Raw genomic sequence first — 18,808 nt, 5'->3', positions numbered from 1 at the left:
GGGGCTCATGGTTAGGTGGGGGAGACATATAGGGGGTCATGGCGAGATGGAGAGGTACGGGGTTCATGGTTAGGTGGGGGGATGTACAGGGGTTATGGATAGATAGAGGAGAGGCACGGGGCTCATGGTTAGGTGGGGGACATATAGGGGTCATGGATAGATGGAGAGGTACGAGGCTCATGGTTAGGTGGGGGGACATTACAGGGGTTATGGATAGATAGAGGGGAGAGGTATGGGGCTCATGGTTAGGTGGGGGACGGTTAGGTGGGGTTATGGATAGATAGGATAGATAGAGGAGAGGTACAGGGCTCATGGTTAGGTGGGGGACGTACAGGGGTCATGGTTAGATGGAGAGGTATGGGGCTCATGGTTAGGTGGGGGGCGTATAGGGGTCATGGTTAGATGGAGAGGTACGGGGCTCATGGTTAGGTGGGGAGACGTATAGGGGGTCATGGTTATAGTCCGTTTGGCTCAAAAGCGGACCGATGAATTGCAATCTAACTCAAAAACTAATGAACATATAATACTCAATGAAACGCTGATCATAATCAAAACATCACACCAACTCTGTGATTTATTTGCAGAATATATGTACTAAAATTAAAAAAGTTGTTTAACAAATTATCATTAAAATTTTGACAAAGTTCACTATTTGTTACGAGGGAGGAGTGCAGAGAAAGGGACAGCCAGGTGTTAGAGAAGCACATGCACAAGTGCCGACAAAGATATTGATCATTAATCTGTGCTGTGCCGTCTCCATCCTTTCTCGCACACCTGGCTGTCCCTTTCTCTGCACTCCTCCCTCGTAACAAATAGTGAACTGTGTCAATATTTTAATGACAGTTTGTTAAACAACTTTTTTATTTTTAGGACATAAATTCTGCAAAAGCTTCACAGACGTTTTGATTATGATCAGTTTTTCATTGAGTATTTTATGTTTATTAGTTTTCGAAGTTAGATTGCAGTTCATCGGTCCGCTTTTGAGCCAAACAGACTATAGGTGGACAGTATGGGGTTCAGGTGGTGGGCAGATACAGGTTGACTATGCCTCATGGTCATCAATCATGTCACATATAATTCTAGAAGTGATTAAGCAGGTGTAACTGAGGCCCTCTGTGTGTGTACATTCTGAACAGCTCTTTCGATTTACAAAATAAAGTCTTACGTTTGGAGACACAGGGTCTGCTTTATTGGGGTCAAATGGACCTGGTTGAAAATGGTAATTCAAACGTTATGTTGGAACTCAAAGTGAGACAATGAGTGTTCTTTGAGAAGGTCCTATTGGGATGTTTGCCTTATTGCATGAAAGTCTTACAACAACTCAAATTTCTGATACTAACTTAAAGAACATGCTGATCTAGTTTGCAGAATATCTTTTTCTCATGTTCTTTTTAGTATATTCTCATTTATAATTGTTGATAATACTGGCCCTTGGCATAATTTGTGCCAGATTGTTGACCTTGTAAGTCATTGTGGAGAGTTGCCTCCCTTAGTTGTGCCAGACTCTTGAAGCCACATTTTTACTGAATATACTTCTTGGGGTTTGTAACATTTGCTGGTGAGCTTCACCAAAGTAGTTGATATGATTTTGAGATTTAATCTCACAGTCACACTAAACAGACATACTGTGATGCAACTGAAATACTGTACAGTGGTTACCCATCTCACTCACTGTGGGTTCCATCTGACTAATATGATTTACGGATGTACTCTCCAGATTGTATATACATGTCTGTACAGTGAATAATGATGTCTTCTGTGTTTTTCAGTTTAGGTCACAAGCCTGCCAAATTTGACAGCAGCAAATTTGGTTTGTTTGCATGTGGGCTAGAGGACAGAAGTAGTCTCTCCAGTATTCCTGACACCATCACAGCCTCGTTAGCTGGGCCACTGGTAGGTCATCTTCTCTCCGAGATCTCCCTAGCTCGGCCAATGGTAGGTCCTGCTGTCGTAGGGATCTCACTTTCCAGGTCTCAGGTACATCACCCTGACATGTCATCTTCTCACTGGCTCTGTCATTGGTAGGCCACAAGCTTACTGAGATGTACTTAACTTGCACATTGGTAGGCCACAAGCTTACTGAGATGTACTTAACTTGCTCATTGGTAGGTCACCAACTTACATCAACTGTCTTTGGTCATTGGTAGAATACCAGCTTGCCATGACTAACTGAGATGTTCCTAGATTGATCATTTGTAGGCTACCTGCTTGCCATGACTGGTTGGCTTGGTCATTGGTAGGTTATCAAGTTACTGGGATGTATCCTACCATTGGTAGCTCATTGTCTCTCTGTGATGTCCCCAGATTTGACATTGGTGGCTCATGGTCTCACTGAGATGTCCCCAGCTTTGACATTGGTAGGTCATGGTCTCTTTGTGATATCCCCAGCTTTGACATTGGTAGGTCATGGTCTCACTGAGTTTCCCCAGCTTTGACATTGGTAGGTCATGGTCTCACTGAGATGTCCCCAGCTTTGACATTGGTAGGTCATGGTCTCACTGAGATGTCCCCAGCTTTGACATTGGTAGGCTCATTGTCTCACTGAGATGTCCCCAGCTTTGACATTGGTAGGTCATTGTCTCACTGAGATGTCCCCAGCTTTGACATTGGTAGCTCATTGTCTCACTGAGAGGTCCCCAGCTTTGACATTGGTAGGTCATGGTCTCTATGTGATATCCCCAGCTTTGACATTGGTAGGTCATGGTCTCACTGAGTTGTCCCCAGCTTTGACATTGGTAGGTCATGGTCTCACTGAGATGTCCCCAGCTTTGACATTGGTAGCTCATGGTCTCACTGAGATGTCCAGCTTTAGCTTTGACATTGGTAGGTCATTGTCTCACTGAGATGTCCCCAGCTTTGACATTGGTAGCTCATTGTCTCACTGAGATGTCCCCAGCTTTGACATTGGTAGGTCATTGTCTCACTGAGATGTCCCCAGCTTTGACATTGGTAGGTCATGGTCTCACTGAGATGTCCCCAGCTTTGACATTGGTAGGTCATTGTCTCACTGAGATGTCTTTAGCTTTGACATTGGTAGGTCATTGTCTCACTGAGATGTCCCCAGCTTTGACATTGGTAGGTCATTGTCTCACTGAGATGTCCCCAGCTTTGACATTGGTAGGTCATGGTCTCACTGAGATGTCCCTAGCTTTGACATTGGTAGGTCATTGTCTCACTGAGATGCCCCCAGCTTTGACATTGGTAGGTCATTGTCTCTCTCAGATGTCCCTAGCTTTGACATTGGTAGCTCATGGTCTCTCTGATATGTCCCCAGCTTTGACATTGGTAGGTCATTGTCTCTCTGAGATGTCTTTAGCTTTGACATTGGTAGCTCATTGTCTCACTGAGATGCCTTAGCTTTGACATTGGTAGCTCATTTTCTCTCTAAGATGTCTTTAGCTTTGACATTGGTAGATTATTGTCTCACTGAGATCTCCCTGGCTTTGACATTGGTAGATTATTGTCTCGCTGAGATCTCCCTTGCATGGACATTGGTAGATTATTGTCTCACTGAGATCTCCCTTTCTTGTACTTTGGTAGATTATTGTCTCACTGAGATCTCCCCAGCTTGGGCATTGGTAGCTCATTTTCTCTCTAAGATGTCTTTAGCTTTGACATTGGTAGATTATTGTCTCACTGAGATCTCCCCAGCTTTGACATTGGTAGCTCATTTTCTCTCTAAGATGTCTTTAGCTTTGACATTGGTAGATTATTGTCTCACTGAGATCTCCCTTGCTTTGACATTGGTAGATTATTGTCTCACTGAGATCTCCCTTGCATGGACATTGGTAGATTATTGTCTCACTGAGATCTCCCTTTCTTGTACTTTGGTGAGATGTCCCTTTCTTTTGGACATTGGTGGATTATTGTCTCACTGAGATGTCCCTTTCTTGGACATTGGTAGATTATTGTCTCACTGAGATCTCCCTTTCTTGGCAATTGGTAGATTATTGTCTCACTGAGATGTCCCTTTCTTGGACATTGGTAGATTATTGTCTCACTGAGATCTCCCTTTCTTGTACTTTGGTAGATTATTGTCTCACTGAGATCTCCCTTTCTTGGACATTGGTAGATTATTGTCTCACTGAGATGTCCCTTTCTTGGACATTGGTAGATTATTGTCTCACTGAGATGTCCCTTTCTTGGACATTGGTAGATTATTGTCTCACTGAGATGTCCCTTTCTTGGACATTGGTAGATTATTGTCTCACTGAGATGTCCCTTTCTTGGACATTGGTAGATCTATTGGTGAGATGTCTCACTGAGATGTCCCTTTCTTGGACATTGGTAGATTATTGTCTCACTGAGATGTCCCTTTCTTGGACATTGGTAGATTATTGTCTCACTGAGATGTCCCTTTCTTGGACATTGGTAGATTATTGTCTCACTGAGATGTCCCTTTCTTGGACATTGGTAGATTATTGTCTCACTGAGATGTCCCTTTCTTGGACATTGGTAGATTATTGCCTCACTGAGATCTCCCTTGCTTGGACATTGGTATTATTGTCTCACTGAGATGTCCCTAGCTTGATCAATAGTCTAACTCTGTAGGACATCTGCTAAGTCACCATGATAAGCTATTTTGGGGCGAGTGGCTGAATCACAATCATCTACAGTGAAGTCAGCATGACTTACTGGTAGTTTCCTTGATCCCTGCTCTCTGAGATGTCAGTATGCCTTGCTTCCCAGCTGTCCACTGCTAGATGTTCAGTTATCAGTACACCATCTATCACATCATCATGTTGTTTGTTGATTTGTTCTCTACAAATAACAGTGACACAGCATGATATTACTTGACTGAATCAGTTTGTAAATACTTTGATCTATAATCAGTGTATGAAATAAGCCAAAAATCCAGCCAGTCATCAGGGCTGGTAACTTCAAAATGTTACTAGCCCAAAATGGGTGTAACCAGACCAAATATGGTGAATTTACTCAGATGTATGGAACATCTAAATTTTTTACCAGACCATCGGGCTGGCTAGCTGTAAATTTAGACCCTCCGTCAGAAATCTAGACCGTCTCGGGCGGTCGGACGGGCCTTATTTCATACACTGCTATAATATTTTAGAACCCAAATAAAAATAACTTTTGAGTCATTTTAAGTTTAGTTGTATGCTTTCCCATCTGTTGCCAGAACATTAGTATTAATATGGACACATTTTTTTAATGTAGGCCCGCTTACTTTTACAATAGCTGGAAAAAGAATATTCACCCTAAAATTCAATGTATTTGGATTGAATTTTAATTATTTTTTTTAGCTTCCATGTTAAAAATGCAGCTAATAAATAAAAAAACACATCCCATGATAACATATCATATTGGCAACAGGACACTGTGGTGCGTGTATGATACATTACAGATTTTTGATCAGTACAAAAGGTTCCATGTACATGGTTTTCCTAGGCAAAAGTAGATCAAAAGTAATTGGAAGTTCATCTGATGTGTAGAATTTCTACAACTCTTTCTACATTGTCTATTTCAGATGTCTCATTCCTCGTCAACGCATCTGTGATCTCCTCCGATAGTGACACCTCGTCGTCCCCCTACAGGTCATGTGACACCTATGTGATCCGTGTCAGTCTCGAACCCAGTGACCAGGCCAGCACACACATCTACAAGAGCATAATGGTCAGTCCTGGTGTAGTCTTCTGGGTAGATTGACTTCCCGGAGAGCTGAGAATCAGTGGTTTGATCCCGTGAGGTGTCATACCTAGAACATTCAATGATGGTACTTGTTTCCAAACCTTGTCACCCTTGAAGATCCGGGTTAGAGCTGAGAATCAGTGGTTTGATCCCGTGAAGGTGTCATACCTAAAACATTCAATGATGGTACTTGTTTCCAAGCCTTGTCACCCTTGAAGATCCGGTTTAGAGCTGAGACTCAGTGGTTTGATCCCGTGAGGGTGTCATACCTAAAACATTCAATGATGGTACTTGTTTCCAAGCCTTGTCACCCTTGAAGATCTGGGATAGCATTGGTCTTCACAAACCATGCTTGTCGAAAGGGGTGACTTCAAGGATTGGGTGGCAAGGCTCGTTGATTTGGTTGACAATTGCATAGATTGATACTCATGCTGTTGATCTCTTGATTGTCTTAAGCATGTACAGACCGCAGTCATATACCTGGAATATTCCTGAGTGCAGCGTTAAACTACAACTGAACCAAAGCAGATAATATCCCGGAACTTGATTCAGTCCTTAAGAATCCTGTACATAGGATTTCCGGTTGTGTTTGTAACTGCTTCTTGTTGCTATGTAACACCAACCACAGAATAGTGAAGTGAATATCTCCAACACAGAGCTGTCCCTATAATACAACTTGCAAAATGCCAAGCTCTTGATATTCTAGAAATGTTTCTGACTCCTAAAGATCCTGTACATAACAACCCGTGAAGGTCTGGGTTAGAATGAACCTTCAGTAACCCATGCTTGTCATAAGAGGTGTAAGAGGTGGGTGGTCAGGCTCGCTGGCTTGGTTGGCACATGTCATCGGTTCCCAGTTGCGCAGATCGATTCTCATGCTGTTGATCACTGGATTGTCTGGTCCAGTCTCGATTATTTACGGACCGCCAACTTATAGCTGGAATATTGCTGAGTGCGGCGTAAAACTAAACTCACTGTACGTAACATATGACCTCTGGCTCTGTGTGTAATTGCTGTGCTTGTTGCAGCTATGTAACACCGACCACACCAACACCGTGATACAGAAGGTCCTGGAGAAATACTCCCTGGAAGGCCAGCCGGAAGACTACTGTCTCCTGCAGATACTGCCGGATGGAGGAGGTGAGGGACCTGGCCGGGCTGGGCAGGAGGGTGGTCTTTGGGTTTGGTGGGCTGGTGTCAGTCCATGTGAGGGGGAAGGGTGTCAGGATTTGGGGTGTCAGCCCATGTGATAATGAGGGGGAATGGTGTCACTATGTGGGGTATTAGTCCATGTGATAACGAGGGGGAACGGTGTCACTATGTGGGGGATCAATCCATGTGATACCAAAGTGTAAGGGTGTCATGATGTGAGGGATCAATCCATGTGATAACAAAGTGTAAGGGTGTCATGATGTGGGGGATCAATCCATGTGATAACAAAGTGTAAGGGTGTCATGATGTGGGGGGATCAGTCCATGATAACATAAGTGGATCAATCCATGTCATGATGTGTGGGGATCAATCCATGTGATAACAAAGTGTGTCATGTCATGTGGGGATCAATCCATGTGATAACAAAGTGTAAGGAGGTGTCATGATGTGGGGGATCAATCCATGTGATAACAAAGTGTAAGGGTGTCATGATGTGGGGGATCAATCCATGTGATAACAAAGTGTAAGGGTGTCATGATGTGGGGGATCAATCCATGTGATAACAAAGTGTAAGGGTGTCATGATGTGGGGGATCAATCCATGTGATAACAAAGTGTAATGAGGGGAAGGTGTCATGATGTGGGGGATCAATCCATGTGATAACAAAGGGGAAAGTCATGGTGGGGGATCATGATATTAGGGTGGGGGATCAATCCATGTGATAACAAAGTGTAAAAAGGGTGTCAAGATGTGGGGAATCAATCCATGTGATAACAAATAAGGGTGTAAGGGTGTCATGATGTGGGGGATCAATCCATGTGATAACGAGGGGAAGGGTGTCATGATGTGGGGGGATCAATCCAGGTGTCATGATGTGGGGGGATCAATCCATGTGATAACAAAGGGTAAGATGGGTGTCATGATGTGGGGGATCAATCCATGTGATATCCATGTGAGGGGGAAGGGTGTCATGATGTGGGGATCAATCCATGTGATAACGGGGAAGGGTGTCATGATGTGGGGATCAATCCATGTGATAACGAGGGGAAGGGTGTCATGATGTGGGGGAAGGGGTGTCATGATGTGGGGATCAATCCATGTGATAATGTGAGGGGAAGGATGTGTCATGATGTGGGGGATCAATCCATGTGATAACGAGGGGAAGGGTGTCATGATGTGGGGGATCAATCCATGTGATAACGAGGGGGAAGGGTGTCATGATGTGGGGGATCAATCCATGTGATAAGCGTGTGATGTGGGGAAGGGTGTCATGATGTGGGGGATCAATCCATGTGATAACGTGAGGGGAAGGGTGTCATGATGTGGGGGATCAATCCATGTGATAGCGATTGGGGGTGAAGGGTGTCATGATGTTGGGATCAATCCATAACAAAGGTAAGGCGTCCGCGATGTGATAACCATGGGGAAGGGTGTCATGATGTTGGGGATCAATCCATGTGATAAGTGAGGGAAAGGGTGTCATGATGTTGGGGATCAATCCATGTGACATTAGAGGGAAGTGGGGTGTCATGATGAGGGGGATCAATCCATGTGATACTTGAGGGGAAGGGTGTCATGATGTAGGGGGATCAATCCATGTGATAGTAGGGGAAGGGTGGATGTGTCCGCGATGATGTGGGGATCAATCCATGTGATATGATCAATCCATGTGGAGGAAGGGTGTCATGATGTTGGGGGATCAATCCATGTGATAGCGTGGGGGAAGGATGTCATGATGTTGGGGATCAATCCATGTGATGATGGGGGAAGGGTGTCGATGGGGAATGATGTCATGATGTGGGGATATCAATCCCATGAGGGGAAGGGTGTCATGATGTGGGGGATCAATCCATGTGGGGAAGGGTGATGATGTCATGATGTGGGGGATCAATCCATGTGATAGTGATAAGGGGAAGGGTGTCATGATGTTTGGGGATCAATCCATGAATGATGATCAAACGTGGAGGGTGGGGGGTGTCATGATGTCATGATGTTGGGGGATCAATCCATGTGATACTTGCAGTGGGGAAGGATGTCCTGATGTGGGTCCATGGGGAATGGATGTCAGGTGAAAGGGTGTCATGATGTGGGGATCAATCCATGTGATGAGGGTGAAGGGGTGTGATGTGGGGATCAATCCATGTGATGATAACGAAAGGATGAATCATGCATAATGTGGGGAAGGGGATCAATCCATGTGATAACGAAGGGGAAGTGGTGTCAATCATGATGTGATGGGGATCAATCCATGTGATTGTATGGTTTGAGGATAAGAGGTGTCGGGGGGAAGGGTGTCATGATGTGGGGGGATCAGTTTGGATCCATGTGCAATAAGGAAGGAAGGAAAAGGGTGTATGAGGGATGTGGGGATCAATCCATGTGATAACAAGGGTGAAGGTGTCCGCGATGTGGGGGATCAATCCATGTGATAACGAGGGTGAAGGGTGTCACGATGTGGGGATCAATCCATGTGATAACTTGAGGGTGAAAGGGGTGTCCCATGATGGGGATCAATCCATGCGATAACATGGGGGAAGGGTGTCACGATGTTGTGGGTCAATCCATGCGATAACGAGGGGGAAGGGTGTCACGATGTGGTTGGGTCAATCCATGTGATAACAAGGGGGAAGGATGTCATGATTTGGCGGGTCAGTCCATGTGATAACAAGGGGGAAGGATGTCATGATTTGGCGGGTCAGTCCATGTGATAACGAGGGGGAAGGGTGTTATGGTTTCGGGGAGGGTCAGTCCATTAGATGAACTAGGGGAAGGGTGTCAGGGCTGGGGGCATTCGTAGGTGTCATTGTTATGAGGTGGGGAAGCGTGTTAATCAGTTTGGATGGTGTCTGATCCTGCAATAAGGAAGGAAGGAAAGTTTCAGCTGGGTGGTATGAGGAGGTGGGCTGATGACAGTCCATGGGATGAGGTCGGTTGGTAGGTATTGACAACATGATGTTCCTAGCACAACCATGGAATGAGTATTAGCCAAATGTGTTGGTAAAGGAAACTGATATTCGATCCTTTCTTTTCCAGAACTTTTGATACCGGAGAGATCCAATGTCTTCTATGCCTTGAATAGCAGTATTGATCTGAAGTTTGTGGTGCGAACTCGTGCAGAACATGAAACTCTCACCCTCCGACGGAAAGGGAAGCGTCGAGGAAAGAAACTGAGCTTGTAGTATTTGGCAATGTGCAATATGTGAACACAGAGTGTTAGTGAGATCACCCGTTGTGAAAATGTCCCTCAACATCTTCACTGCTTCCATCATCGGCACAAACAACATCATCCCATCATGGAAACTTCTTCAGCATTTCTTGGAACCAGAAGCAAGACCATAATTGTCTATCCCTTTGAGTGTTGAATCATTTCATCATTAATATTAACATTAACTGATCTCATATGAAGCAGTCAAAGATTAGTATATTATTAAAGAAACTGACTCAAAAAAAGCATCTAGATATACAGTTTTACAAAAATGGCAAAAAGATCTTTTAACATATAAACAAGACGAGCAGATAATATTCAGCTACTAAAATATTCTGCTTTATTTCCTTGCATAGTATTAGTTTTATTGCTGTTTTTTAATAATCAGAGAGAACCTTCGATGTGATAGTGGTGTAACGATATGGCAGTAAATTATTGTATGACGACCCAAGGCCCACGATTCATTGATTTGTAACTCCTGTACGCAAGTTCTGATGCAAAAATGTGTGAATTATTTTCGAAACTGTTCTGCGACCAGCTTACACCGATGTTGCAATATACAATATTTCCCTGTTTTCTATAATTAGCAAAAAAGACCTTGGGGTATACAATATTACAAGATCCCATCTTTCATCGCCAAAATTTAGGATAAATGTTTCAGACTCATGGTTGGATATGAATCGTGTCACACTCATAGTATTGAGATTATCGTATCATGATCTAACCATATCGTTACACCTCTGTGATCTAATTCTAAAACCTAATCATCAATATCATATTAATATAAATATTCATATTTAATACTCAGACATGGAGGATGTTTCCTTAGCTGTAGGCAGTGGAGGAGTTCATCATTTGAATGAAATCATGCTGTATCTTCCATTATTTGTTACCATGGTTACGTGTGACTGTCATGTTTTTTTACATGCTTTGTACGTGAAGTTGACATATGTCGTGTGATAAGTCTTGTTAATTATTGTTTAAAGTGATGAAAGTTCCAGAATGGTTCTAGTCAGTGTGTTTGTTTGGAGATATTTATGTTTGTTTGTTTGTCTGTTTTGTTTGGTGTGTTGTTGTTGTGTTCTTGTTGATTTGAAGTTTCAGGTGTAAGAATCAACAGTGCTTTTACCATATTCTTATTTTAATATGTTTACATTGTGCCATGACAGATAAAGATCTGGTCTTTGATTACCTTTAATTTTGAGATACAATTTTGCAAGAATTTTACCTGGTGATTACAGGTAGGAATACAACTTTTTTACAGGTAATGATCAGATCATGTTTTACAAATCACAACCAATATACTATCACAATATTTTTGATAATTTCTTTGTTTTAAAAGATTATTGAATGTAAGGTTCAAAGGTGTAAATTTAGGATCTTTTAAAACTAAAATGAGCTACGGATTTTGCATTATTGTTGTGAGTGTGTAATTATATATTCATCCGAGATTTGGTGCAGTGTGGTATAATGATGAAGATAATATCAAGAACATCAACCAATACTCAATCATTTACGTTTGAGGACACAATCTTAGTTTTCACTTCTGCTAAACAAAGCAGACGTCCCATTACAGGTCACATGTGAATGACCGTGAACTTTGATCTAGTTTTGATGGAATCGCTCATAAAGTCACTAACTGTCGTTCAGAATATCCTGTGTTGTGTTCGCCTTTTGGATGTTACATGATTAGAAAACAAATTCTGACTGTCAGTTGTTCCAGTCTTGTTGGCGATGTTGTGATTTGTTGGATGAAAGGCGATTCTTGCAATGAGATATCATCAGATGTTTGTTTAGCAGTAGCAAGAACTAAGATTTTAATGAGACTGGGGAATTATGTAAATTTGTATTGAAAGGATTTCTAGCCAGGTATTTGAGGCAGTGATTGTTAAATTAATCAAATTTAGAAATTTGTAATTCAAAAGATGAATGTATGTATGTTCAGTGAACTGAATTATTTTTTTAGGTGGAGAGGAAAATAAGGTTAACTTTGTGCAGAGTTCTGTCCCTTAGTTGTGCCAGGATGTTTGCATTCCAGATTCTGCCAGCATAGTAACAGTAATAGGTCTCAACATGGTTTTAACATCTTTGCAGCATGACTCCACCATCAAACTGCTGGATTATTCAATGAAGATTTTCCTGCATCAATTTGACAAAAGAGTTCAGATTTTGTCATGAGTTCAAGTATTGCAGTGAACTGGTATCTTGACAACCCTAGTAATAAATGATTCTATGAGGTCTGTTATATCACACTCTTCCTTCATATTTCTATAGTAACCATTGACTGATTAACTAGAATGTTATGAAAGGTTTGGGTGGCATTAACTTTAATTTGTATTATAGGGCAAGGTCACAAGATATGTCATCAGACATGACATTTATGAAAGCTTATGGATATGGGATTGTAATCAGGAAAACTTTTAAAACTGAAAATAATTACTCAGCATTCTCCTAACAAAATTTTGGTACTGCAGTGTAAAGACACTGCCATTTCCTTTTGAAGAAATGGATCTTCCAGTCCTTAAATTTTCCATTAATATCCAAGTTCTTCCTTGTATGTAGCAAACCTCTAGAGCTATTAAACCTGTTGGCTTTCCTCCTGAGCTAACGTGAAATAATAAAAAAAAGATAAGTTTTTTGTTTGGGATGAAGATTGCCTGGTTGACCAGGATGTTGCTATTCACTATGCAGAGTTGCATCCCCTTGGTGTGCCAGAATCCTGTGACTTTTTCATCTTGATTCTTGGCTTGTCAGCACCATAATAATGCTTGTACATCACTTTGGGATATCCCCCCATTTTGATAGGACGTAACTGAAATACTGTTTAAAATGACATTAGCCTAAGTAACGCTCTGATCAGATGTTAGGAATGTGAAGGTCATTTGGCAACACTGAGTGCAATTCTCATACTCCTTGAGATATGAGGGCTGTATAGGGAAAAGAGAAAAGCTTATTGGACACTCAGGTATCTGTACACAAGCAAGGGAGGTAAGTACCGGTAGTTGAACTGTTACTTTAGTTAAACACTGTAGCTGCAAAGAGTGAATATATGCATTATTGCTGTTGGTGCTAAACAAGTCTACATTTTTAACCATCATTATACAACAAGACCAAGGAGAACTTGTCTACCAAAATATACAGAATAGAGTTAGATATTGAACAGTGGTGAATTATGGGAGGTCCATGTGCCCTCTAGGTCTTATAATGAATATTTTAGACTTCAATAACCTTAACTTTTAATAGTGGGGTTATGACAAGGACATTTGATTTGATGCTTAATTTTGGGTAAGCTAATATATAAATTCATTCTTCAAAACCAGTTTAAGATTTATCCTCTGCCATTTAGTGTGGTGGGGAAAGTTCGAAGGGCACTGGGGCTAAAAATGAAAAGATTTTGAAACCCTTATAACCTCTTATATTTAAAGTATATTTATATTTAATATAAAAAACCTTTAAAATGGGTGGTGTGATATATTACGTTCTTTGCTTTACTAGTCTGTATACTGTATGATGACCAGTTCCATACAATAAACTCCTGTTAATATGGAAACCTTGCATTCTGGACAAGTACTGATATGTACAGTGCACATGTAATTGTGGAAGCTGTCATGATTGCAGTTCCATGATACGTCCATTTTAACAAGGTCTTGCTTCATGTGAGTTGCCTCTGTAGATTCACATCCTTAAAAGGAATCTGATTCAGTCAATTTTTAAATACATGTACCTTTATATTTCAAATACCAACACCAATTTTGATCACAGGTAGTTTTTAGAAAATACTCAAGGCAAATAATAAGTGAACTGTTCTCTAGTATTGATTCAGAATGTGAACATTCAATCAAGATTCATTCCAGCAGCATTCAGTTCAAAAGTTTTTTAAATTAGACATCCCAGTTATTTTGGGAATGACATACTTCTGTATGTATTACACATCTTTGAATGTATTTAACTGAAATAAAATCATTTGGTAGACAAAGTAACTTACAAATTAATTCTGTTCCAAACTCAGGGATTGGGGTAGCCTAGTGGTTAAAGCATTGCATTCAGTTGCTAAGACCCGGTAGACATCCAGTTACATGGGTACAATGTGAAGCCCATTTGTTTTCCCCATCTTTGAATGTATTTAACTGAAATTAAAAAATAACGTAAAACCAAATTCAGTTCCTCTTTCGGAAAATTTGAAGCAAAAGCTTCAGTTTCTTCTTTGTTTATTTGTTCCCTTAATTTTTGCCTTGAGTATATTAGTGTAGGCCACAGTCATGTGATAAATTGATATTCACCGTGACCTTTGAGGTGAAACAGCATTATAAGGACTCAATATATGTCTGGAGTTGTTCTAGTGTGTTATTGCTGAATCCGCATATTTCTCAAGTCACAATGCAATGCAGTAGTTAGCTAACGTTACATGGAAGTTGAGGTGGGAAAAGGTCTGTAATGAATTCTTTCATTATAAAACTGTAAAGATTAAAGACTATAGATGAATCATTGCAAGGTTTATGCACATGTATGTCAACCACAAGGATATTTTGGGGTCACAATTTGGTAATTGATGAAAGTGATTTTAGCATCTTAATTTCCGTAAACCACTTATAGAGCTACACTCTGTAAAGTTGTTGAATTTTGTCCTTGTCTTAACTGAAACAATATTAAGATCAGATAGTTTGTAGCCCTAGTTTCCATCTAGTCTATATGACATTTGATATTTTTCAGAAAATTGTGTGAAGTTACACTTTCAGTAAATATTGAACGTAAATCATCTTTCTACATTTTTTGCTGTCATAACCTATGCTCGTATGCTCATAAGAAGTAAAAAAGTTAATATTTGAATCCTGACGATTTTCCTGCCTCCTCTTTCCTTTAGGGAGTTATATAATACCATGCCTACCTCATGCTCCAAAACTGAGGATTATCAAAAAGAATTCAATATTTTATTCATATCAGTGTTTTTGAAATATTTATGAACTGTACATGGAAAGCTACAGACTACAGTAATAGCCTTGGCTATTTCACTGCTGAGTGATGATATATTACACAGACACTGCAGATTGTATCCACATTGATGGTGTAGGTGTCGTAACAGTTGCTCAGAAAATATTATCTTTAGTTACCCATGCTAATCTCTGAAGTATATTTTCACAATGAAATAGAAATTTCTGTCAATTGTGTTGAAAGTTTGTCTCTGAGTGTTATTTATGAATCGTCTTCCGTATTGGTATCTTGTGAAATATTGTAAGATATTGTTGTATGTACACTATTTGTGTCAACTGAAATGCATGTCGTTCTGTAACTGTCAGTACTGAAATCAACACGCATCTTTGCAATGTACAAGTGTTGATAAATGTGATCATAACCAGGGCTATTTTCATACACGTCTCTACTTTCTTGAGTAGGTTCTTGAATTGATTTCTGTAAATTAGGTCAGCCTGTTCAATCAGTATTACTGGCTTAATGACATACTCAAGGAAACAAATAACGGAACACCACTCCCGGGAGTGTTCCTTAGTTTGTTCTCAGATTGTTAACCACAGTGCAATACAAAGCTTGTGAAGAAACCTTGAGAAAACAGAGGAGCACTTTTACTCTCATGTGTACTTGGTCCCTATTTGTTTCCCTCAGTATATTTTAGAAGCCCTCAACACTAAAATGAAAACTGCATGTACATATTGTCATATTGTGCTAATTTCTTTTTAATGATGTCACGAGAAGCCTGGAATCTGAATGGTACACCTACCATTTGAAACTATGGTAATCTGACTAAGGTACAATCATTAATTTATATTTTATGTCAAAAAGTATATTTTGATATTCAAAGTCTTAATGCACAAGGGAAATATAATCCCATTATTGAAGACATGTCTCAGTGACAAGATATCCGCATACTGTTATAATTTCTCTTTCATTATGCTTGTTTCTCCCCTACTGTTGATTACAGAGTTGCTTCTGTATGTAATCGGTTTGTTTCACCTCTAAGGATGTCAGAACTTCAATAAAACTAAGCCAGCATTCAGGTCGAAAGACCCAAGTTTGCCGTATTGGGTACAAAGTGTTTGATTCCTAGAGAGTGTCTTAATACAGAGATGCCAACCTCTACGATTTTATCTTAGTTGCTACGAATTTGAGCCTCAAACTACACCAATACGATTGCACTAGAAATTCTATGAAATTTGAAGAAAATTCATCATTTAAATTCGGATATATAGACAAAAACATATATTTTCGTCGATTAAATACATTTTCGCCAAAAAGAGACAAGAAGAAAATAGCTGTTACAGTTTCATGAATAAATCAATGAAAATCAGTGATGACACCAGTTGTTATGAAAAGGTAACGAGACCGTAATGTCTAAAAATCATGTAAAATTAGATTAGAATTTAGAGCAGTCTTTTGATACTTGAAGCTCAGTTGAGTGATAAATATTACATGTATCCATTATGAAGTTGAGAGATGTGCTCAAACTGTGAGAATGATGTCTGTGATCCCCTGTGCTATTTCTGTGCCGATGTAGATGTGATGACAGTCACACTTGACATTCTATGTGGAAACCCTACGGAAACCCTTGTCTGTGTTACAATATAACTAAAAACTATAGCTTTCTGTTTCCCCAAACTGTACCTAGGCTTAACTCATCAAGGTAGGGTTATATGAGTCATGTGTGAGTTATGTCCCTTACCTGTGATAGGATAGTAGGTTTAAGTTCTGGATTATGATTCTTGATTCAGCACCATACTACTGCTTGTGGGTTTCTCTCAAGTGATTCACTTGTCACGCTGAAGACCCGGGTTCGATTCCCCACATGGGTACAATGTGTGAGGCCCATGTCTGGGGTCCCTGCCATGATATTGCTAGAATATTACTAAAGCGGCGTTAAACCAAACTCACTGTTATATATATTGAGTACTATTCAAAGCTATTTCATTCAAGCTCAGTCAAACAGTGACTCTCACTGCATAAGTAAAGAGATGTAACAATTGTTTAATTGTAGTAGAACAGTAATAACATATTTGGACACATGTGTAGTGCAAATTGGCATCCTGGCACTTCCTTGTCAAGAACCAAGATTTGGATTTGAGATATGTTACTTAAAGTGTTTTCTGAAGAAAAAGAACTTGGATTGAAGGGACCACCCTCAGCCAGATTCCAGCTAGAGGTAAAAACAAAAAGAATAAATCAGTGTTAGTCACAAAACTTTGAAGTTTATATAAGTAACAAAATGTAAAAGTTTCATCTAAGTGATGGATGTCCAGGACCTGCATCACTTCAGGCTTCCCCCCACATATAGCTGTCATACTGTGATGTAACTTTACACTGTTCAGAGCAGCATTAAACCCAGCTCACTCACTCACTCTAGAAGGCGGTGGGGTAGCCTCGTGGTTAAAGCGTTCGCATTTCACGCCAAAGACCCAGATTCGATTCCCCACATGGGTACAATGTGCAAAGCCCATTTCTGGTGTCCCCGACCGTGATACTGTTGGAATATTGCATAGAACTAACTCACTCACTCACTCTTGTCTAGAAGGATAATCCCCAGCTCTTTTGCTGAATGTAACAGAAGCAGACAAGGGCTTCCTCATGGAATTATTCATGCTTTTAGTTCCTTTGCTCAATCGTAGCGGTACATAAGCTTGTTTTACTTTGTTTACCTTTTATCTTCAACAGGCACACGTTTTTGTTGCCATCTTCATTTTCATGTCCCTCACCACGACCTGTATACAACCCAGCCTCCATCCTCTATCCAACCTCCCCCTTCAACCTTTATCCAAACCACCTCACCCACCCACCATCTAACCCTCCCGCCTCCCACCCATCCTTTATCCATACCCCTAGCCTTTTTTTCACCTCCCCAATGTTTCATTTGCTCCAAGCCCTCTCCTTCATCCTGGTCCTATGTCAGATATCATTAAAAAAAGATATCCAACATATTAGCATCTTTTGTTTTACTCCAGTTAACACAGGCACACTGTTGGTACGGCACTTGGTTTGTGAATTTCTATTTTCATATTATCACTTTGTCCTGTTTATGTTTTTGTCATGATCTTCTCTACACATGAAATGTACATGCATTCATCAGGGTGTGCTACCTTCACATGATATTACCATGGCGCCAGGCTGGTCAGAGAGTAGGATTGTGATTTTTAAAAAACAAACTCAAATGACAAACAAAAATAAGTGTGTGCTTTTGTAGATTAATTTAATCACAAATTTGATTGTATTTTTCACTCTATTTTTGATATTTTAGGTTCTGAGAGAATATTGAGTATCTTGTCTTTACACACATATTAATACTATATTTTTTTTGTTAAACAACTCAAAAACTTCATGAAAATATCGAATGAAAAATGAAGTAAATATTTGATGAATATTCCTATATATTACTTATGTATAAACTGAGTTTGATATTAGCTATTTAATTGAATGGTCAGTCTCCAAATGGATGAATGATTGCATGTTAGGTTCCATGTAGGATATATTTTTTTATTTCACCACTTTTTTCTGTTCATTATTTATATGTAGATCTCATAGTAATGTTATTTAATTTGTGCAATGCTCTGAACTTGTGTTGTTTTAATGCAATGGAGACTATTTACCAGATCATAATAATATGTAATTATAAAACTATTTAATCCGAACTTTGCTCAGTATGATCAAAATTGTTAATGGTTAGTATATTTGACTTATTGAACAACATATCTATTTATTCCTTGAAAATGAAATTTTAGAGATTATGAAATAATATACATATATTAATAGTGGTATGTTTGTTATCTTTGATATTTTTACCAAAAAATTAACATGGTCATTATTTAC

General features: G+C 40.0%; 1 protein-coding gene and 1 long non-coding RNA gene across 2 annotated transcripts in view; one reads left to right on the top strand and one right to left on the bottom strand.

Moving 5' to 3' along the window:
- LOC124261286 (ral guanine nucleotide dissociation stimulator-like 1) overlaps window positions 1-12,161 on the top strand; it is a 51,086-nt gene extending 38,925 nt beyond the window's left edge. Inside the window, 5 exon segments of the mRNA XM_046695594.1 lie at window positions 1,770-1,893; window positions 5,486-5,504; window positions 5,507-5,631; window positions 6,675-6,786; window positions 9,832-12,161. Of these exon segments, the coding sequence (XP_046551550.1) occupies window positions 1,770-1,893; window positions 5,486-5,504; window positions 5,507-5,631; window positions 6,675-6,786; window positions 9,832-9,977 (526 nt within the window). The 3' untranslated portion in view covers window positions 9,978-12,161.
- A 5,511-nt stretch (window positions 12,162-17,672) lies between these two features.
- On the bottom strand, window positions 17,673-17,973 carry LOC124261288. Its single transcript, XR_006894288.1, has 2 exons — window positions 17,790-17,973; window positions 17,673-17,740 (listed from the first exon to the last, which is right to left on the bottom strand). It is a non-coding gene; the product is annotated as an uncharacterized LOC124261288 (long non-coding RNA).
- Between the last annotated feature and the right edge of the window lie 835 nt (window positions 17,974-18,808).

This window comes from Haliotis rubra, unplaced genomic scaffold (assembly GCF_003918875.1).
Source record: "Haliotis rubra isolate DU_JTF1 unplaced genomic scaffold, ASM391887v1 Scf795, whole genome shotgun sequence".
Lineage (NCBI taxonomy): Eukaryota > Metazoa > Mollusca > Gastropoda > Lepetellida > Haliotidae > Haliotis > Haliotis rubra.
Note: the sequence above shows the minus strand (reverse complement) of the source record. Positions and strands in the feature narration are given on the sequence as shown.